Here is a 20,750-nt window from a genome sequence, read left to right as displayed (position 1 = left end):
AAGAGTGTAAATGTTTTGGCAGTGTAACCTTATTTAGAATGAACAGTGAAGAGCAGTTGTGATCTGTCCATACACTGAAGTCCAACTTGTGTTATATTGCTTTTTAACCTGGCTGTAACAAAAATAAAGACTGCATTGCATTTTTTGTTAAATAAACCTGATTATAAGGTTAGCCATGTGTCCTGGACCCCCCAATCTGCACCTGGAGGAAATCCTAAAAACCTCACAGAGCAAAACCCATCTGTCACAGAACCACATTATTTCTTAGAAAGCTCCATACATTGAGAAAACATGTTTTTCTCATGTTGCACATAAAGGCAATCTTTTTAAATAATGCTTTATTGAAAGAAAACGTCAGACCTTTATCAGAACAGTTGAGGGCTCAGAGCATTCAAAATGTCTGCCACTTCAAATTAAACGGGAACAGCAATGTCTTGATACTGGACGGCTATTTTACTACTCCACCTCTAACCACAATCAAATAAACAAAACAGAGGCCCAGAGTAGTAATATAAGCACGGTTGAGCAGCCTGAAAGACTACAGCTTCTGCTGTATCCTTAAACATCAGAACCCATAATACCAAAACGATACGGCTCTCGATAAGAATAACTTGCAACTGTCAGTGGTGATGGTGGCGGCATCATGTTGACAAAGGCACCCAGATAGAGGGGGGGAAAGGAATATAAAAGTGCAGTACATTTAATCATAATGTTTAATGAGTTGATCCTCTTCAAGTATTCTTGAAAAAATGGGAAACAAAAACAGATATTTATACAATTGTATGACACTGGGCCTAACTGTACATGTACAGATCTAGCAAACAGCAACTACTCCAGTGAGCTCTCAGAATTAGAAATTGCAGAATGCACCCAGCGATGTCAAAGGGAAATGTCCGGATGGACTTTCAGCCTCTCACTTCCCTGCTTTAATTGATAGTAGACTATATACACATTTAAACCATGACATGATAATCTGAAATCCAATGTCATGAATAAAATAACAGTTCAACAACTCCTCAATGCCAATTCTTCAAACTTTGCATGCTCAAATCGACTGGACATAACCATTCTGCTCTTTCTTTCTTTCTGCTGTAGCCAGTACCAGAGAGACTGCCCCCTTCCACTTTAAAGACCCCCACACCGAACATGCCCGACCGAAAACACAGTTAACAGTTTGATCAAACTCGTCCTTAACAATAGAATCAGACACTTTGACTACATTTTGCTGGTAAGATGTCTCTGGACACTTTAAGAGTGAGGTGAGAAAAACATAATACTGTGTAGATACCACACGGCCCGCAGTGAGCCATCTCTACCAGCAGAGTGCAGTGCTTCATCTTGCTTGAAGACCTGATTCTGTCTGGGGCACAATGGAGTTCAGACCCAGGGAAGGGGGAAGTAGGCGGGAGAGGGGACGCCTTTGGGCAGTGGTAAGGGAAGGGGCAGGATCCCAGAGAGGACGAAGAAGGGCTTGTCCTTTCCTTAGGCAGTGGCAAGTGTAGGAGCAGCACTGGACAATGGGAGAGCAGCTTCTTCTGAGGGAGTGACTTCCATCTGGCCGTCTCCTTCACTGGCGATGACGGGTTTGCTGGAGTTCACTCTGGTTGAGTCTGCAGTGTAAACATTTTGTTTTTGTTCAGTTTTCATTTAGAGATATACACAGAATATGTAGAAATTGGATTTGTCGTTTGATAAATGCCAATTTGCATTCTCAGTTCAACTGTTCATTTCATTGTATCATTCATTTCATTTTATCAAGATCTGGCGAGTGTCTGGAGTGGTGTGATGGATACACCCAAAACACAGACCAACCAGGGTCAAAAAGAAACTTTCTGATAGCAAAAAAGGCATTACAAAAATTAATGTTAAAGGCTAAATAAATATAACATGTTTCCACATTCTGCTTCCAATTTGATATCTGATGCAGCCTAGCCTCAGGGTTGACAAGCTAAAAAGCAAGTGGGTAGTCAGACTGCCCAAATTTGTGTTGGTAAACATAAATTACATGAAAACATGAAATATGTAACTGTGGGAATATGCTTTGTAAAGGGTCCGCAAACTGGAGTATCATCGCACATTTGCAGTATATTAATGAGATAATTAAATATATATTTTTTTACACCCAAGTCACGGCTGCTCGCGGGCACCAGTGGGGTAGGGCTCATTCCCAGGCTTTGCTGCTGGAAGGAAGTGCGCTGCAGCAGCAACGCCAGGGCTCCACCTTAAGGACCTCCCGTCGTCCCGGGGCCATTAAAAATAGCATTTGGAGGATGTACTGTAAATTAATTTGGGGGCGAAAGTTGAAAAAATAAACACACACCTGCTCTGCCTGTTACAATGAACGGCGATGAAAACGACACTGACGCAAATGAAAGCTCCTTGACAACACAGGGCCTATTTTCTTTTGTAGGAACTAGCTAGCGGTTGTCAAAAGAAAATAGTTCCTACATGAAACTGCTCATAACAAGGTCTGTGGATTATCTTGAGTACCGTAAATTTCGGACTATAAGCCGCGGCTTTTCCCCCGTTTTTTGGCCCTGCGGCTTATATAACGGTGCGGCTTATCTATGGATTTTATCAGCTAACGGCCGCTCGGGGACCTCCAAAATCTATGGATGTTGGTATGAGGCAGAACGAGAGCAAGACAGACATTACGAGAGCGAGACCCTGATTGGATGATGTTGCAAAAAATGTGCCTCGCGACCTGATTGGAGCACTGTGCCACTACGCTCTCTCAGCCACTACAGTAAAACACCCTCCCTCCTCCCTCGCTCCGGGGGGAAAATGGCAGCGATTGAGCCTGAAAGACAGTCTGAATGAAATTGAATGTAACATTCCCAATTCTATGTATTACATTCTAAAAAACTAACGGCAACATTTTGGAAGGCTAAGCCACGCAACTAGCTCGTTGTAATCTAACATCATGCTTCAAAAGATGGAGAACTGGCTGTGTTACGACGATGGCGGCGAGAAGAAGAAGGAAAGAAGGAAATCGAGCAGCAGCACGTAACCTTGGCATCAGGGTGTTGACAGAGAGCAGACGGCCGAGGTGTGTCCACCGTTCAGATCCGACTGAAGGCCAAAACAGTCGCCACCGAAATGAAAATTGAACATTTTAGAGGTGGACCATCCTGGTGTTTCAGATTTATGAGACGAAAGGGACTGTCCGTCAGGGCGCGGACGACTGTGTGTCAGCAACTCCCTCCCGACTACCAGGAGAAAATTACAAACTTGGGCGAATTCACACAAAGAAAGATCAAGGAATATTCCATCGGACCGGAGCAGATCATAAATATGGATGAAGTGCCTTTGACGTTCGACCTGCCTCTCACTAGGACTGTTAACAAGAAAGGTGAATCGTCCATCACGTTGAGAACCACAGGTCACGAGAGAACGAATTTCACTTGTGTTCTTGGCTGCACAGCATCTGGAGTAAAGCTCCCGCCGATGGTGATTTTTTAAGCGTCTCACAATGCCAAAAGAAAAGATCCCCAGCGGGATATGCTTGTTTTGTTGAAATGTTAATAAATGGGAGCTTCCCCAAACAGCCATCTCTTTCCCGACAATCCCCTCTGTGCACGAACCCTTACATATGGTAATTAAACATCAAAACACCCGCGGCTTATAGTCCGGTGCGGCTTATATATGTAACAAACAGGCAATTTTGCTGCTGCGGCTTATACTCAGGTGCGCCTTATAGTGCGGAAATTACGGTAACCGGGTCATGATTTCTGGAAAGATACATTGCTGTTGAGTTTATCAAATGTATTTCTTTGGCACTTTGAGCAGCACAAGCCGAGTGCCATCCAGTTACATTTTATTGGAGAGAAGCCAGAAACTCTGCGGCTGATATCTCCAAAACTAACACAAAACGATATAGATGGATAAATAGCAGTGCAGGTGAGAGGGAATATATGTACGGTATTTTGGATTTTAGAGTGAGCTGTCCCTTTAACATGGCCGGCTGAAGACTGCAGCTGCATCCACCTCCATATCTCAATAAAGTTAATATAAGTTGTCCATAGTTTCCACATACAGTGTATCCATTTCTTCTCTAAGAAATAGTCAAGCAGTACACATTTATGCAAGTTGGGAAAAGTGACTACATGGTCACAATGTCCTACCCAATCAACCAGAGTTGTTCTGAGTGACTGAATTATCTTTTATTTTTATTTTTATGTGTATAAAAATGCAAAATGTAAAAAGGGCCCAATTCTCAGACTCAACATAAAAGGTTGACTGGGATAACGGTTTTGAATCTCCTGAACAACCCACCACTCTGTGTAGTGATGATGCAGTCATCCTCATCGTCATCCTCGGTGTCAGCTTGAAAACCATCCGTCTCCATCGCTTCCGTCTGGGTAAGACAGGGAAGAGGACCATTTGAGAAAAAGCTATTCAAATAATAGACTATATAAATAAAACAAAAAACATGTGAAGGCAATGGAACTGAATAGAGATGGGGTGGGAAGTTATGCCACACTAAACCAGGTAGAGGAAGAAATAAAAGGCTAAAGTGAGGTCTTAAAAAAAATACTTACAAAGTTGGTAAACAAATAGAAGCGCCTTTTCCTACCTGCTCAGGGTCAGAACACTTTTTCATGAATCTGGTGATTGACATGCTGCCTGCGCTCTTCCTTTTGTTGGAGGATGAAGGTGTGGTGGAGGAGCTCTGGGGCGTGGTTGGAGAGTTTCCCTGTGAGCCGGTGGCAGCCTGAGGCTCTTCACGGGACTCTCCCCGAGCTCCAGTGGTGAGGTAGGTCCACTGGCAGGGCACTGGGAGGGCCTCCTGGCTAAAACGGGACAGGACATCTGTGTGCACGTACCAGCAGCAACGCCTGTACACTGAGCGTTTCGCATAGACAGCATTGTCCTTGATGAGGCGCTTCAGACGTATTCTGATGAAAGAGGAGGGGGGGTCTGATAAGATGAGGCAAAACAGCATCTGCAACACAAACTCTCATAGCAGAATATTAGCGCGTAGCGGGCGGCACGCATCATTTTAAAAATAGTAAATTAAGTCAACAAATAAATCAGGGTTCACACACAAGGATTGCCAGATGGTCCTCAACATGCCCACTCACTCACTCTGGACTTTAAACTATAGTATTCAAACATGAGCTGCTCTGCCAGTGACACGGACACTGCACTAGGGGCTTGGGTGGTTAAGCCCTGTTGGCCGCATGCTCACAACGGACAATTGTGTGGTGGTCTGGGAGAACCCTTCACATGATGTCGCTGATACATTGTTGGCAATGATCCACAGTAGGTTGAAAACGAGTGTTGTAGCAGGTATTTTGAGTGATTTGGTTACTTTAATCAGTAAAATGGTGAATAATAATTTTCATAAAACAAAAGTATTTATTATTATAGTTTTGGTAGAATGCCACTGTAGAAATTGGAATGTTGTGGAATGCCATTTTTCTCATGTTTTACTTTTAAACACATACAGTAACAGATTAAAATAATCATAACTTTTGATCTGAGAGAGCTATCTCAGTCATTCGAAAAGTAGTCTCGCTGGCCAGCCTCCCCTCCCTTCTGTGAGGGGAGTCTGGCAGCACTCGTCACCATTCTGGAATTGCCATGGGCAGCGCTTAGCGGCAGTGCCCTTGGAAAATAGTTTCCAACAATCCAACTTGCCATTTTCAGCGTGTAGCAACGAGCTATCGTGTAGGTTTCTTCCATTAGCTTGCTAGCCAGTTAGTGTTGTTGTTTTCACTTCGTTCAGCGCCCGGGAACATTTACAGCGACACACAGGAAGGAGGGGCTCTGATTGACATGGTCGGAGCCAATGACAGAGCTTGTAAGCGGGGAGTGGAAATATGGCGACGACTGAAATGGACGCCTCCAATGGGAGAGCAGCTGTTGAGCAGGGGAGGGCTTATGCCAGCAGCCTGTTTCCATGCAGCCAGACTCCTCTCATGGAAGTGAGGGGAGGCTGGCAAGCGAGACTATTCAAAAAGTTATAGCGGAGTTTCTAATTTATGGAAATATCAAAACATTTAAACGTCAAAGGTTCACCATGCGACAAAGGGTTTTTGCAGGCCACCACACAATTGTGCTCATAGATACAACCAACCCATCCAACTAATGTCTGGATATCTTCAGGAGTTCAACTGCATGTCTGAAAAGGGCTATTGATGTGTGCAGCCAGCTCTGCCTGTCTCAACATGCAGTGACGTGTAGCAGCGCAGTTCCGTGCATACACCTGATGCATACGGAACATTATGGATGTACAGTGTGCCTGCATGGCCGCCCAATGCTGCAGCCCTGTGTTCTACCCAACCACTTGTTTTCCAGCCGCCCAATCGAATGGCTCTGCCCAACGATGGTGGAACTTGATCACTCATTCATGGACAGAGCTGTGTAGGGCTCGGCCCCAAAAATACACATACGCAAACTCTATAACCAAATACAGTTGTTTCACCTGGTAGGAATGTTGTCTACTGAGTTCAAAGGGCTGGAGAAGCTGGGAGATGATGAAGACGAGGTCGCAGTCTGCTGCCGACAGAACTCCTGGAACTCTGTGATGATCACCTTGCTGCTGTTGACATTGCCATGCAGCAGAGACAGCAGCTGACTCAGCACTATAGGAGAAAGAGCATGACAGAGCGGTCAGAGTCAATGCTTAATAGACCATGGCCTTCATAAAGCCCCCCCTCACACACGATCTGCAGTCAAATCTGCCCCTGCTGTGCCGTTGTTTTCCTATGGGGGAAAATATCTCAACGCTGACCTACTGTACTTATCACTGACCTTTCATGAGCACAACAATCAGAGAAGATAGCCGCTGTATGTGACGTAGTGCCAGAGAGGGCCGACACAGACACAGCAGAACAGAGCACAGTTGTGAAGCTCTACCTCGCGGTGAGAAAAGTGCAAAGCTCTTATCATATGAATTGTATTATTGTTTTTACTATTATTTTGGATTGTGTTGTAAATATTGTGTTTTACTTTTAATGCTTCTGTTTTAGGTGTATGGTTTTATAACATCTTGCCAAAAGGACTACAGTTGCGAATTAGCCAGTTGGCTAAAACTGGCGCATTTACAGTAATGTTGATTAATGTGTACTGTCCTTTCTTTAAATAAACTGAAACTGAAACTGAAACTGAAACTGAATGTGAAGGCGCCTCAACTATCTTTTGCATTTTCAAGTAGATTACCGGTAGTTTTCTTAAATTTCAAATATGTCTGTTTTGATTTGTTTTGCTGGAAACAAAATGAATCTTATGTTCCCTGAATGTAAATATGTAAGTTGATGACAAATAAATCGAAGTGTACTGACTGAATTCAACTTTTATAATTACAATCAGTACATTTTCAAGGAAGCAGGATCAACTTAAATAATGCTGCTAAACATTTCTTGTCAGTTGTAGAATAGGAGAATGGGTGATGGCTGTGCAACTAAAGAGAGGCATGCCCAAGGATTTTACACTAATCTAAAATCTAATAAATTCATCCTCGAGTCCAAGTGAACGTTTAAGCCAAATTTGAAGCAATTCTGTTTCAGCATTCCTGAGATATTGCATTAATGAGCATGAAAATGGCGTTCGTGAGGTCACAGACCTTGAACTTTGACCACCAAAATCGACTTAGTTCATCCATGAGTCTACGTCGAGGTTTGGGCCAAATTTGAAGAAATTCCATCAAGGCGTTCCTGACATATCGCGTTAATGAACATCGGACGTACGTACGGACAACCTGAAACCGGCCCAGCTATACAGTACCGCAGGGATGAGGCATTTTGTAGTCGGAAGGTGGAAGTCCCGGACTTCCTGAATCTTATGTGGGAAAGGTCAATGGGGTTTTAGAAGCGGATTTTACTTACCGTAAATTCCGGACTATAAGCCGCGGCTTTTTTCCCGTTTTTTGGCCTTTTTTGCCCCCTGCGGCTTATATAACGGTGCGTCTTATCTATGGATTTTTTCCAAAAAAAAAAAAAAATCTCTCTTTTTTAGCACTCTTTCTAACTATAAATCCACTTCTGTTTTAATTTCCTCTCTTGCCCTCTTTTAACAACATAACATAACATAACATAACACAACACAGGTAAGCAGAAAGAAAAAGACGAAGCAATCACGCCATGAATGAGGAAATGACTCACCTGCTGGAGGCTGGAGATACACCGCTTGGGCTAAACTTTTACTCCGTGAAACACTATCGATTAAGTCCGACATCGCTCAGAGGTTTTGAGCAGCTTGAAAACAAGTTTGAAAACGTGCAGAAGTCCATCCACTCACTCACTAAAGAAAATAATGCAACCGTGAAGAGTTTCACTCGTGTCCAGCCATCTGGCCGAGTTAGAGCCGAAGTCCCGAACACAGTGAGAAAACCTCCCGAAGGTGCTGCTGCAGCGGGGTGCATATATTGTCCGGCCAGCCGACCGAGAGGCATGCGAGCCGGGCACTATTAAACAGTTGGGGTGTGTGAGGTGGCTGGCTGTGGAGGTGGCGGTTTCTCCTCCTCCTCCTTTCTTCTTTCTTTCCGGCCTGCCACCGAGGGCCATCTTCATCTGCCTACTCCGCTGGCCCGACCGTCAACTCATCCTCCAGGCTGCGGGGAAGAAGCCCCTCACCTGGGAGGGTACGCGCTTTTTCGTCCCGGCAGGACCTCCGCGTTGGTGCAACAGAAACGCGCAACATACAACAGCATCATCGAGTCAATGGATATCGCTTTGACGTACTGTACCCAGCGAGACTCGTCATAACCATTGATGGACAGCGGCGGAACAAGAGCTCAAAGTGAAACTGCCGAATATCTTTTGAGTTGGACTGGTCAATAGTACTGTGGGTAACTAAAATAAAAAAATAAAAAACGGAATTCTCTCTTCTTTAGCACTCTTTCTAACTATAAATCCACTTCTGTTTTAATTTCCTCTCTTGCCCTCTTTTCACCACACCGCGGACACTGTGTGCACTGTAAAAAAAACAAAAAAAACCACAATGTGTGATTTTGTCTGGGGATTAGTGACCTGACTTTTGTTTTGTTGAAATGTTAATAAATGGGAGCTTCCCCAAACAGCCATCCATTCCCGACAATCCCCTCTGTGCACGAAGCCTTACATATGGTAATTAAACATCAAAACACCCGCGGCTTATAGTCCGGTGCGGCTTATAGAAGAAAAAAATAGTCACCTTTGAAGGTGCGGCTTATAGACCGGTGCGTCTTATAGTCCGGAATTTACGGTAAATGCATCAAATGGTTTAAAATACATGCTACAGCATGCGCTGGGACGTAGGGTTGTGCGATATACCCGAAATACCCATCGTGATTGTTTCACAGTCAAACATCGTGATTAACGATGGCATCGTCATTTATGCCATCCGCCGCTGCAATGCACGTTAAAAGCAGGACAGCTGAGCTCTTCATGAGACCGACAGGCAGGCTACTACTCCTGTACAGAGCCAGGCGACTCAAGCAGTGGCAGACAGCTAGCAGTAGCTGCTGCTGCTGCTGTATTTCTCTCTCAACTCTCTCCCGTCTCCTCAACTCTCTCTTATTAGGTTCAAAAGCCCACACGAATCTAACGTTATATCCGCCAGTAATTCTGTCAGTTTTCTGCCAGCTAGTTAAATTCAACACACACACACACGTTGTTGGTCAGGATCTGTAACGTTAACGTTAGCCTATTTGTTTTGCGCCGTTCAATATTGCTAGTGCTGTATCAACTTCAACTTTCATTTTGGAAACAGGCGAGATAAATTCACAGTTGAAGACTTGTACTCACTTTGGGTTGAAAACAGGAAAGAACGTGAAGTTTCTTCTTTGTCTTAAAAGTTTTCACAACAAAAGAACTGACTTCTCATGCGCGGGGGACGCCCCGGCGCCATTAAACAAGCGCACCCAGTGCAGACAAGCACTAGAGCGGGGGAGGGGATGCTTCTCTGAGTCTGAACTGGGTGCGCTCGTTTAATGCCGCCGGCGTGTCCCCACGCGTCACGGTAAGTGGACTTGGTATTTTTTATTATTAAAACCAAAACGGCACAAATTTAATTTGAACAGATAATTAATCACAATGATCCGATGTAGAAAGCTCAGAGGTCGATGGGGGGTCGGCCAATCACGATGGTCGATGCCATCGTCCATCGTGCCAACCCTACTGGGACGCGTCATCAGTGATGTTAACTGGGGTCGTAAGCTGTTTCGGGTCTCTCAACATCATACACCCTCGCCCAGTAGACCCAGCCGAGGCCAATTAAGACCCCGACTCGCGTCCCAGCAGCAGCCGCTCACGGATCAGCCTTCCTACTCTGTCTGCAGCGTTGCCCGCGGAAGGGTTGATCACGGCCAATCCGGGTCTAGGCCCTGTGGGTGACTCCGGGCCGGGCTCCTCCTTCGTCTCACCAGACCCTCCCGGGGAAAAGGCAATCCTACCATGGGCAGAGAGGACGCCTCAAGAAAGCCTGTGCGCTGCACGTCATTCGCCTGTGCCGAGCACCTCGCTCTAGCCTGAAGGACCCCAGGCCTCGCCGATCTTTGCACAGATTTTCAGGAGGCTGATCCGTAGCGTTTGTGGATTTCTCCCTCACGAGAGAGCCAGGCTGGGGTGCTAAACCCATCCCGTACCGGATGCCGTCTCTCCGACCGTCAACTGTCTCTCCAGCTTGTCACCAAACTATACTTGGTTGTCACCTAGTCTATTCCTAAGTGTCACTGGCCAGGGGAGCCAGGATTGTAGATGCGCTGGGACGCGTCATCAGTGATGTTAACTGGGGTCGTAAGGTGTTTCGGGTCAAAGTCAAATAAGGTCTGTGGTTAACAAAAGTTTATGGGAGTGGTAATTTGGGCTCAGCAGGATAATCTTCACAAACGTGAATTACTTTTATGCCTTGTGAATCATTTTCCAAAAATCACATTAAAAAATGCATTTACATTTCAAAAAATAAAAAGTGATTCACATTTGTGAAGATTATCCTGACACAAATGACAACTCCCATAAACTTTTGTTAACCACAGACCTTATTTTATGCATTTAAGTGAAATCCCCATTCTAAAACCCCATTGACTTTCCCCCATAAGATCCAGGACTTCCGCCTTCCGTCTACAAAAATATGTCATCCCTGCGGTACTCCGGCAGAGGCATAAAAATACTTTCATCCGTGGATCCAAGTAAATCAAGTGGCACACACACACACACACACACACACACACACACACTCACATTGTTCATCTCCCTGGCGTTTCCGTGACGTTTCCTCTGGGCTGGGGCTGTTGTCTGGCTTGGGTAAAGGCTCGACCAGACACACAGCGTAAGGCTGGAAGAGCTCCAAAGTCGGGCCTTCTCCGTCCCAGATGCAGCCCCTCACCACCGCTTCTAGCACCTTCACCTTCTTCTTGGTAGACATCAGCTCATCCCACTCCCTTGCTTTCAGCCTCTGACGCACTTTCTGCTTCTCCAAGTCGCCAGCCTGCTGGGAGGTCACGTGTAAATGAAGGCACGTGGAGGAAGCAGAGACAATTAGAACATTACATATCGGAGTTCTGTATCCTGTGAGGTTTAGGAAAGAGGAGAAAATGAAATTAACTGACAAAAGCAACCAAGAGACTGCAACAGCCTTCATACCTCTTCCTCCAACGCCCCCTCGCCATCCGAGAGGTAACCATGTGGAACAAAGAAGCCGTCGTCGTCATCGTCGTCATTGTCACCTCCCTGCTCCTCATCCTCCTGAAAAAGATAACCAGGTCAAACTGGCTCTATCGGCTTTGATCGGAGCTCTAAAAAGGCTGACCTGAAGAGCCGATCAGATGCACGCGAGACACCTAAAATGACATCACCCCTCTCTCTGTGTCAGCATTAGACTTAGACACACACACTCTTGCTCTCTGCCCCACTCTCTCTTTGTCCACGCAAGATGCACACACTCCTTCACTCTCTCTCTCGTCATATCCGTGCACCGACCTCACTGTACCCGCGCGCACATGTGAGCGTGACTGCATGGCCTGGGGTATTTTTTTCTCCAAGACGACCTTCTGATTTTGAATTCCTGAAAAGAACTAAGGAGTCAGAGTTATTAACTTTACTTATTTACTCTGATGCAGCTGTGTGTCCAACTAGTACCAAGCAGGAGAACTATGAAGCAGAGAGCAGGCAGACTCTAGAAGTCCAGCTTGTATCGCTCCCCAGTCCCCAGGGTCCTCAAGCATCCCCGTTACATATAGGCTACTGAGTGGACTGAAATCATTAATATATACTTTTTAACTCTGCTCCCTTAATCCAGATTAATAATGAAAAATATTGTATTATGTTGCAGTTTTTATTCTCTAAAGTTTGAGTAAAGTGATAACGGCCCTGTGTTTTGTTCCTTCCACTGGAATTATTTTTTGTTGCCTCAGTATATAGCATTTGGTGTGTTGTGCAAATTTGTATTTGACAAAACTTTAGTTATTTAATTCCACAGTAAAGCAATATTTGTTACGCCCTCAGCTGCTCCCAATAACCAAGCAAGTTGCTATGGTTTAAGTTGCGTCTCTAAGAGAGTGATGTTGCCTGGCAATAAATAAATAGTTGTCAATTCATGATACTTTCTCATCTCTTAACTAATAATTATTATACAATGTTGTTAAGAATAGTTAAATAAATAAATAATGCTACATGATAAATAGAAGGCAGAATCCATGATCAGTATCAGCCGATACAGTGTCCAGCGATCGTCCCTAAAAATCCTGATCGGAGCACCCCTATGTTAAGGTGTGTATTAAAGTTTAACACATACTTGTCGCAAATCGTAGTCGTAGTCGCACCATAAAAACAATTCATACATTTGACAGTTATTTATGATGTTATGGTTTTTATTTATTCCAAGAAAAAAATTAAGACCTTTGTAGATGAAATTCAATACCTTGTACACAAAATTCTATACTTTTAAGGCCTTATTTTGAGAATTTCAAATTGAATACCTTTTTAATACTTTTAAGACCCCGCGAGGACCCTGTGTAAACTATGATACTGGGCATCAACATACCGATACATCATTGGGCAAAGTGTGAAAATCTTACATCTCCAGTATTGACATTTCTTAAGCGCCAGTGGGAGACTCACCCCTTCACTGTGTGACAGCGACTCTCCGGGTTCCTCTTCCTCCCATTCATCATCGCTGTCCACCTCATAGTCCAACAGATCCTGAGGTAACAGCACAGCTGTTAAGTGTCACACACTGGTACAATATGGAAACATCAATATCTTGGACACAGAGCAGATATTGAGTAAAAGTTTAGGAGAGGCAGATGCATTGTTTGTTCGTGCAGGGTTTCCCAAAAGAAGTTGCACCAACCAATGGAGGGAAGAAGTGAGTCCACTGGCATATCTATAATTATATTAACTGCAATGCTGACATCTGAAAGATGATTTGAAAGCACGACTATGTAATGTGGGTTCTCCGTTTGACGTAGCCAACTGAACGGACCAAAGCCATGTTCTGAGAGTATCCCTGAAAATATCAGTGGTTACCTTTACATGTATTACTCTTAAATGCCACATCCTAGCTCTTCTCTCTGCTTTGAGAAACTTAGTTTACTGCTGGTTTCCACCGTCTGCGCAAGCTAAATTCTACATAGAATTACAATAGTTATTCAGTCAAAACATGGCAGTGGGGCTTCAGGACCTCACCGCCTGTTACTGACTGTCAACAGTAGGTCCAACTGTAAAAATTCTGTTCTTGCTTACCTTGTCCTGTCTGAAGGGGCAGCGAGGTGAGACGTGTGAGCTCTCCTTACTCCAGGTGCCCCAGTAGGCTGGACGGTGGTTCTGATGGAACTGCAGCAGCTTCATTGATCCATAACATTTACGGTCCGGCACACCGTCTGGTTTAGGCCCTTCCACTATTGCACACTCCCTGAGGAGAAACACACAAAGTGGAAACAGAAAGAGTACAGATGGTTAACAACACAGGCATGTTGACAAATTAACTGAAATAGAACAAGTTAAACTACAATTAAGTGCAAAAAAGAATAGTTCCATAGGACAATAGGGCATATTCAGCAATCTTGGATTGTAACAGGATCTGGTATATCATATTTTAGAGATGCAACATCATTCCTCTACAACAAATTTGATCTTCAGTTTTATGGATAATGGTGGAAAATGCCATATCATGCACTGCTCTACAAATTCACAGTAAGTGTTCCAAGTGGCTTGAGACAACCACAGACAGATATGATCTACCCTACTTCAATTATATGCTCAACCATTCAGTGACTATATGCAGCCTGTGGACGAGCAGTTATCCAGCCTAATGCATGAAAAAGCTTTATCATGGCAAGAACTTCAGATTTTGGAGACTTCAGTGAGCCTAAACAATGCAAAAAAAAATCCCACACACCTGAGACTTATAAAATTGACATTTACTGTTATTTTTTCTTTTGTATTTGTATTATTATACATCATGTTTCTGGACATTCCTGGACCTGGCTTAGAGCAGGAAGCAACTGTAATTGGCAGGGACAGACATTACAGCTAGTCTCACCTGAGTGGGTCTGTCCGTCTTGGTTTGGTGGGGCCGGAACGGCGGGGTTTTTTCTGAATCCAGTTACCTAGACGGTTTATGTTATCAGCAGGTTTCAATAAGTACTGGTCCAGCTTCTCCAGAACAGAGTCCTCACACTGGACCCGGCAGAGTGGTGCCAGGCACATGTTTTCTTTGACTTCAAAAGGAGCAAACTTCCCACAGGCAGCTGCAAGGGTCTGGAGGGAGAGAGGGATGTTACAGGTATTCTGTACTTATTGATCCAATTCACTTGTTTCACACTAGGAGTTCAGTGTGTTTTGCAACATGCGCATACATAGGACCTGCGTTGTGTGTAATGATAGATCTTGCACTCATGATAAGAGATGCTAACTAAACCACTACCGCTTTGAGGTAACAGTAGCCATGGAGGGATAACCCCAACTGAATGAAAACACAATTTCAAGTTGCACAGTGAATTCATAATTTCATCACATCATTTAATGTGGGATCCCCCACCTTTGGAGCCTGTTGGGTCTTGGGTTTCTGTAGAAATCTTGAAATCCCTGATTTCTCAGCTTTGAGACGCTGTAACAAGATACAGATGGGACAATAGATGTGACAGTGGCATTAGCCGGTGTAATTAATCATTGCAAATCTGGGAGGAAAATGTCTCATCGGACACCTTTCTACATAAACTCACATCCTTCTCTTCTTTCAACCGTTTCTCTTCTTCTTTCACCCGCTTCTCCTCTTCTTTCTTCCGTTTTTCTTCGAGTTTAGCCCTGAGACAAGGTTTGAGCAAAACAAAATGTCTGTTGTAACTGGTAATCACATTTTAGTTGACAAACACCAACTTATAGCACAGCATGTCAAAGACAAATTTGATCAGCGAAAAACCTTAGTATAAAGAAATTGCATGACTCACTCTTGCTTTGATTTCCGTTGCTCCTCTTTTGCCTTTAACCGATCTGCCTTTTCTTTCTCCTCCTTTTCTTTTTTCTCCCGTTTCTCTTGCTCATCTTTTTCCTTTTTCTCCCGTTTTTCCCTTTCTCGCTCCTCCTTTTGTTTGCGAGCATCTTCTTTCATTTTCTCTTTCTCTGCTTTAGCCTCTTCCCTCTGCTGTTCCTTCTCCTGGCGCAGGCGAAGTCTCTCTTCTTGTTCTTGTAAACTCTATAGTTCCAAAAAGTTTTGTCAAGTCTTTTTTTTCTTACAAAATCTACCAGTTTATTGTGTGGGATATAAATACAAAAGATACTAAAGCACAGGCTGTGTTGTGAAGCCACGCAGGGGAGGACTTCTAGATTGACAATGTAGCAGCTAGCAGTGCACAGAAACAGCAGCCTTACCTTCAATGAGCGTCTTTTCACCTTCTTCTCACCTGCCGGTATCTTGGGAGTCGTTGGTATCTTGGGGGTCATCTTTGGCTCCTATGCAGAAAAACGAACAATGCCAGGAGTCGTTATGAGAACATGGCATTAGATATTGTCTAAGTGCTTTGTTTCATAGACTTTTCCACAAAGCCTTTGGTCTATATAATATACAAATAAGTTTGACAAGAGCTTGATATGGACACGATTCATCCAGATTCACCTCAGATTTTATCAATCCACTCTGAAAACAGCACCTTCCATTAAATGTTGTAAATAATGGTTTTAAACAGTAACACTTGAGCAGTCTGTGCTTTACTTGTCATATTACCATGCAGTACAATGTGATAACACCATTTTGATTTTGCATATAATAGCAATGCAAACCAGTCACCTTTTTCACCCCAAAATCTGACACTTAAGTGAAGCATTTCGGAGTGGTTTTGTGCCCCTGGTACCTGTCACCTTTTCACTCTCCATGAGTTTGCATCCCTGTCATTATACATAAATATCTAAATAAATTCTTATGATTGTCATTACTCGTTAATATTAATTTTGTTCATACTAGGGGTGTAAGAGAATATCGATGCACTTGGGTGTCACAATATGTTTGGTGATATGAAATTGATTTTTAATAGTTTACATGCAAAGATTTGTGGCAGTGGTTCATTTTGTGTTTAAAACCCTGACTGCTAGATAGCAGTGTTCCATCTCCAGCCATCTAATTCTTCCACTCCAACTGTAACAACTTGTTATGCATATGGTGGTGTTCTTTATACTGTGACAGTTAGTCTTCGAAAATATATCTCCTTGCTTACAGCATCACAATATATTGAATCCTAAGTATTGTGATGCGTATCGTGTCACAGATAATAAAAAAAATGCCAATACACTGACAGCCCTAGTCATACCAAGTGTGATTATGACACAGTAAAAGCAACACATGGGAACTGTGCTTACTGTAGGTGCAGTAATGCCTTCAGTCTTTGCCTGTTCTGGTGAGCTCTCAGCAGCAGATGTGGTGCTGGTTGATGAAGGCGACAGCATGGACCTGTCCCCCAGACTGGAAACATCTGCATTTACAGACTCCTCCTGCTCCTCTTCCTCACTTTCAGAATCCTGTGCTTCATCTAGCTGTGAGATAGATGCAGCCTCCTCCTCGTCCTTTTCCTCCATCTCCTCATCACTCTCTGTTTTGGCAACTACTTTGCAGTCTAAAGCATGTGTCTCAGGAGTGAGATCACTGTTGCTGGATTTCCCAGTGGAGGCTCTTTTGTCTTTGCCCTGATGATTGTCTTTTGTTGGGAGGCAGGGGGAGGTAGAGACAGGTGGAGCATGGCCCTTTTTGGGAGATGTTTTATCATCCTCAGTGAGATCTATAACCATGTTCTCATTTGAGAGGGCAGGGCGGCTGCGACTCAAGAAGCCATCAAGTGGTCCGCGCCCATTAACCAAGGCTGGACCGTTGCGTACAGGAAGCAGGGAGGACTCCGTTTCATTCTCCCCATCTGAGATCCCTGGATCAGGGCAGGGGGGGGCGCAGGGACGTTTAGGCTTCTGATTTTCCGTAGGTTCAGGGTTCAGGCGCTTGAATGGGAGACGAGCTGAGGACAGGACATAGAAAACTGAGTCACCATCTGTGGTAGTTGTATACGTCCAGATAACAGACAATGGAGCTATAACAAAGTTGTTCACCAAAATGGCAATTGTAAACTCAGCAAAGAAATGATATTCAAGTTTAAGCAAGGTGAATAAAGTGATGTAAATGTAATTTCTAAATGGTAAATGGACTGCATTTATATAACGCTTTTATCCAAAGCGCTTTACAATGTGCCTACATTCACCCATTCACACACCGAAGGCAGCAAGCTGCCACAGCCATCGGGAGCAATTCAGGGTTCAGTGTCTTGCCCAAGGACACTTCGACATGCGGACTGGAGGAGCCGGGGATCGAACCACTGACCTTCTGATTAGTGGATGACCCGCTCTACCTCCTGAGCCACAGCCGCATATTGTGGTAATTCATACCTCTAGGGAGCAATTATATCATTGAATTTATATGCAATTCCTATGTTGGTTGGTAGGGTTGTCACCATTTCCAGACTTTTGCCAATCAACTATAGAGCTTGTGGAGTTACATCATGCCGTGTTGCATGTTGGGACGGGAGGAGCGCCATGTTTGTTTAATACCTGAAGCGGAGACATTAGTGGACTTCTCATTATCCACTCTACATACATGGCTGATAACCTCTATGCTGAGAACAATGTGTGACATCAACTCCGCAAGCTCTATACCAAGTAGTATCACAATATTATGAGTAAAAGGGGATTTGGTCAAGAACACACAACAAGACAGGGAATAATGGAGAGAAAAGTTGGTAAACTGGAATAATACAAATATGCCCCATACAGATCATGTTGATAACTATGATACTTTAGAATCTTTCATGGGGATCATAAGGGTTTAACATTAGTATTAAAATCATGCAACCCTCCGTGCTAGATAAACATCATTCAGCACTAAAGGCTTGTTCTCATAATAAACATGCTATAGTGTGTAGAGAAAACATTATTTCCTCACCTTGAACAAGTTTCTTGTTGGCATGGTTACTGGGTTGGCAATCCATGTCTGAAAAGACCAGCAACACCACCAGATGAAAAAATAACAGTACAAAAGCCAACTCAAATGCTTGTAACATGTGCTTGAACGTCATCCTGCAAAGTGTTGATATTAGTAGTAAAGTTGAAACTTTCTGTCGAAGTGTAATGGCATCTAATGTCTGTCTAAGTCCAATGTGAATGCCAAATCATTCTAAATTAGTTGACAATCAATACAAAACGATTTACCTAACGTTAATTGACAACTTGACTACAAATCTTCATCTTTTGTTAAGATTCAAACTTAGTTTGCCATGGTAGTAAGTTAATCACATGCCAGTTTGGCTGTTAAAAATCCAAATTTGCCTGGCTTTAACGTTAAACTCTCTGATTATCTATCGAATAACATACACGTTATGATTTTGTTTAGCTGCATAAAATATCGAACTTTATTGAAACGGTGGACCATAACGTAAGCCTAAATGGATGTGTTTTGGTTAGCTCTCCCGCCAACCGGTGTATCAGTCGGTGCAGGAGCAGGCCCACAAAGCAGACACCAGTTGAGGCTGTCAGGGGAGAGATGGCTGTACGACCAAATACTGTACTTCAACCTCGACCAAATTAATTCAACAAAAGTGTTGAATGTATATCCAATAACGCTAACGTCACCACACATTTTGGAAAATAGTTAACTGGATAGCTACGCTAAGTAACTTAGCTATCCAGTTACAATTACAGGAGAAAAGAGCTTTAATGTGTGGTGCTAACCAACTGCGAGACGTGCTAGCATAACGTTAGCTTGTCTGCTAGCGCAGCTATGGAGTTAACAGCTAACGTTAGCCAAGCTGCGGTAACATAGCGAGTAGCTAACGTTAGTATAGTTTTGCTGTGCTCTGCAATTGCTAGAATGAAAAAATACTCTGACGTTAGCTGCTAAGAAAGGTTTTCGTTCTCCAGATGACGTTAAAGCAATGTTCTTTATTGTGTATCGTAACGTTAGCTAGCTAGTAACATCGTTAGCGATACTACCTTATATTGCAAAAATCCACAAAGTTGTCATTTGTCAACGTTATATCTGTTATTATTGCAATAACGTTACACTGTTGACAATACTTGGATTCGTTTCTAATATGGAAAACTAACGTTGTTACCTACGCTAGCTAACCAAACTTACTGACAGATTCAACTCAAAGTTTACGTCGGGTTGTTGGATTTGTTCTCGTGTTATGCTCGTTAACGTAGCGTAAGTTACTAGCTAGTTACATACGAACATGTACTATGCCTATTGTGTTAAACATTTTGGCAAACTGTTAGTAAAGAGTAGTTAAAGGCTTGTTCGGTAACATTACTGTTACCTCTTCTCCGTGGAGTAGACGCTGCCATATGCCCGTCCACAGATGGCTTTTCCGCCGCCAACATCACCACCAATAGGCTCCTCTCTGGTGAGTGATATTCTTCAGCGAAACCAATTCAAAACAATGGAGGCGTTCGTATAACGACTGATAAATGCCCCAAATAACGAAGCGAATATTCTCTTGCTACTTAAACACTATAACGTTATATGATTTCTTCAGATTAAAGTAAAAAGCCTGCTTTTTCCGCATCTCCCAAATACTCCCTCTATTTCCCCCCTGCCTGCCTGCCTGCCTCGCGCTCCTCAGTCCGAATTGGCGGGAGTGTGTCACTTGCACCAATAACCACCGCTGATTGGTCTGCTCTTCTTCTTCTTTTTTTTGTTTTACGGCGGTTGGCATCCAGCTTATTGGTGCATTACCGCCACCTTCTGCTCTGGAGTGTGGATCAGACAATCGATTTACACACACACACACACACACACACACACACACACACACACACACACACACACACACACACACACATTTGAATCATTTATTTATGTCTACATAAATACAAGTATGCAAAAGACACAAACACATAGAACAATCAAATATTGGGAGTCACAAGTCAGTCCATTACATAAGTGTCCAACCACAATAATGCATACACATAGGATAGCAATACACAGGATGATGACAATGGCAGGTTGACAAAATACAGTTATACTGTAAGACATGAGAATGGTCAGTATCCACTTCATGGGTACAAAAAGCAGCGCCTCCGCCATATTGAGCGGCTACCGATAATAGCAGATATTGAACAATACCTCGCTAACTGCTTGGCCCTTTGGGAGACCAGCCATAGGCGTTCACTCTCAAAACCAGCTTATGTGCCCCAGGCTGCCAAATATGAAAACTATAAGTTTACAATTGTAGCCCAGCTGTGAAATGGTCTGCTCCAGCAGTTGATATTTCAACATCTTGGTTAGAAAGGCCTCTT

General features: G+C 43.6%; 1 protein-coding gene across 2 annotated transcripts; it reads right to left on the bottom strand.

The window, feature by feature from the left end:
• Positions 1 to 345: 345 nt before the first annotated feature.
• chaf1a (chromatin assembly factor 1, subunit A (p150)) lies at positions 346 to 20,049 on the bottom strand. Of its 2 annotated transcripts, none has more exons than XM_083647051.1 (16): positions 19,769 to 20,049; positions 18,397 to 18,444; positions 16,776 to 17,419; positions 15,795 to 15,875; positions 15,374 to 15,618; positions 15,149 to 15,230; positions 14,965 to 15,033; positions 14,467 to 14,684; positions 13,668 to 13,836; positions 13,044 to 13,124; positions 11,568 to 11,669; positions 11,166 to 11,415; positions 6,431 to 6,590; positions 4,577 to 4,898; positions 4,276 to 4,357; positions 346 to 1,610 (listed from the first exon to the last, which is right to left on the bottom strand). In XM_083647051.1, the coding sequence occupies exons 1-16, from the start codon at positions 19,830 to 19,832 to the stop codon at positions 1,483 to 1,485; spliced, it is 2,745 nt and encodes a 914-aa protein (XP_083503177.1). In that variant the 5' UTR covers positions 19,833 to 20,049; the 3' UTR covers positions 346 to 1,482. The 2 variants fall into 2 exon arrangements, with proteins under 2 accessions (XP_083503177.1, XP_083503178.1); XM_083647052.1 differs by having other exon boundaries at positions 11,166 to 11,412.
• Positions 20,050 to 20,750: the final 701 nt, after the last annotated feature.

Source organism: Poromitra crassiceps (genome assembly GCF_964638095.1).
Source record: "Poromitra crassiceps genome assembly, chromosome: 12".
Classification (NCBI taxonomy): domain Eukaryota; kingdom Metazoa; phylum Chordata; class Actinopteri; order Beryciformes; family Melamphaidae; genus Poromitra; species Poromitra crassiceps.
This window is presented reverse-complemented; position numbering and strand designations above follow the sequence as displayed.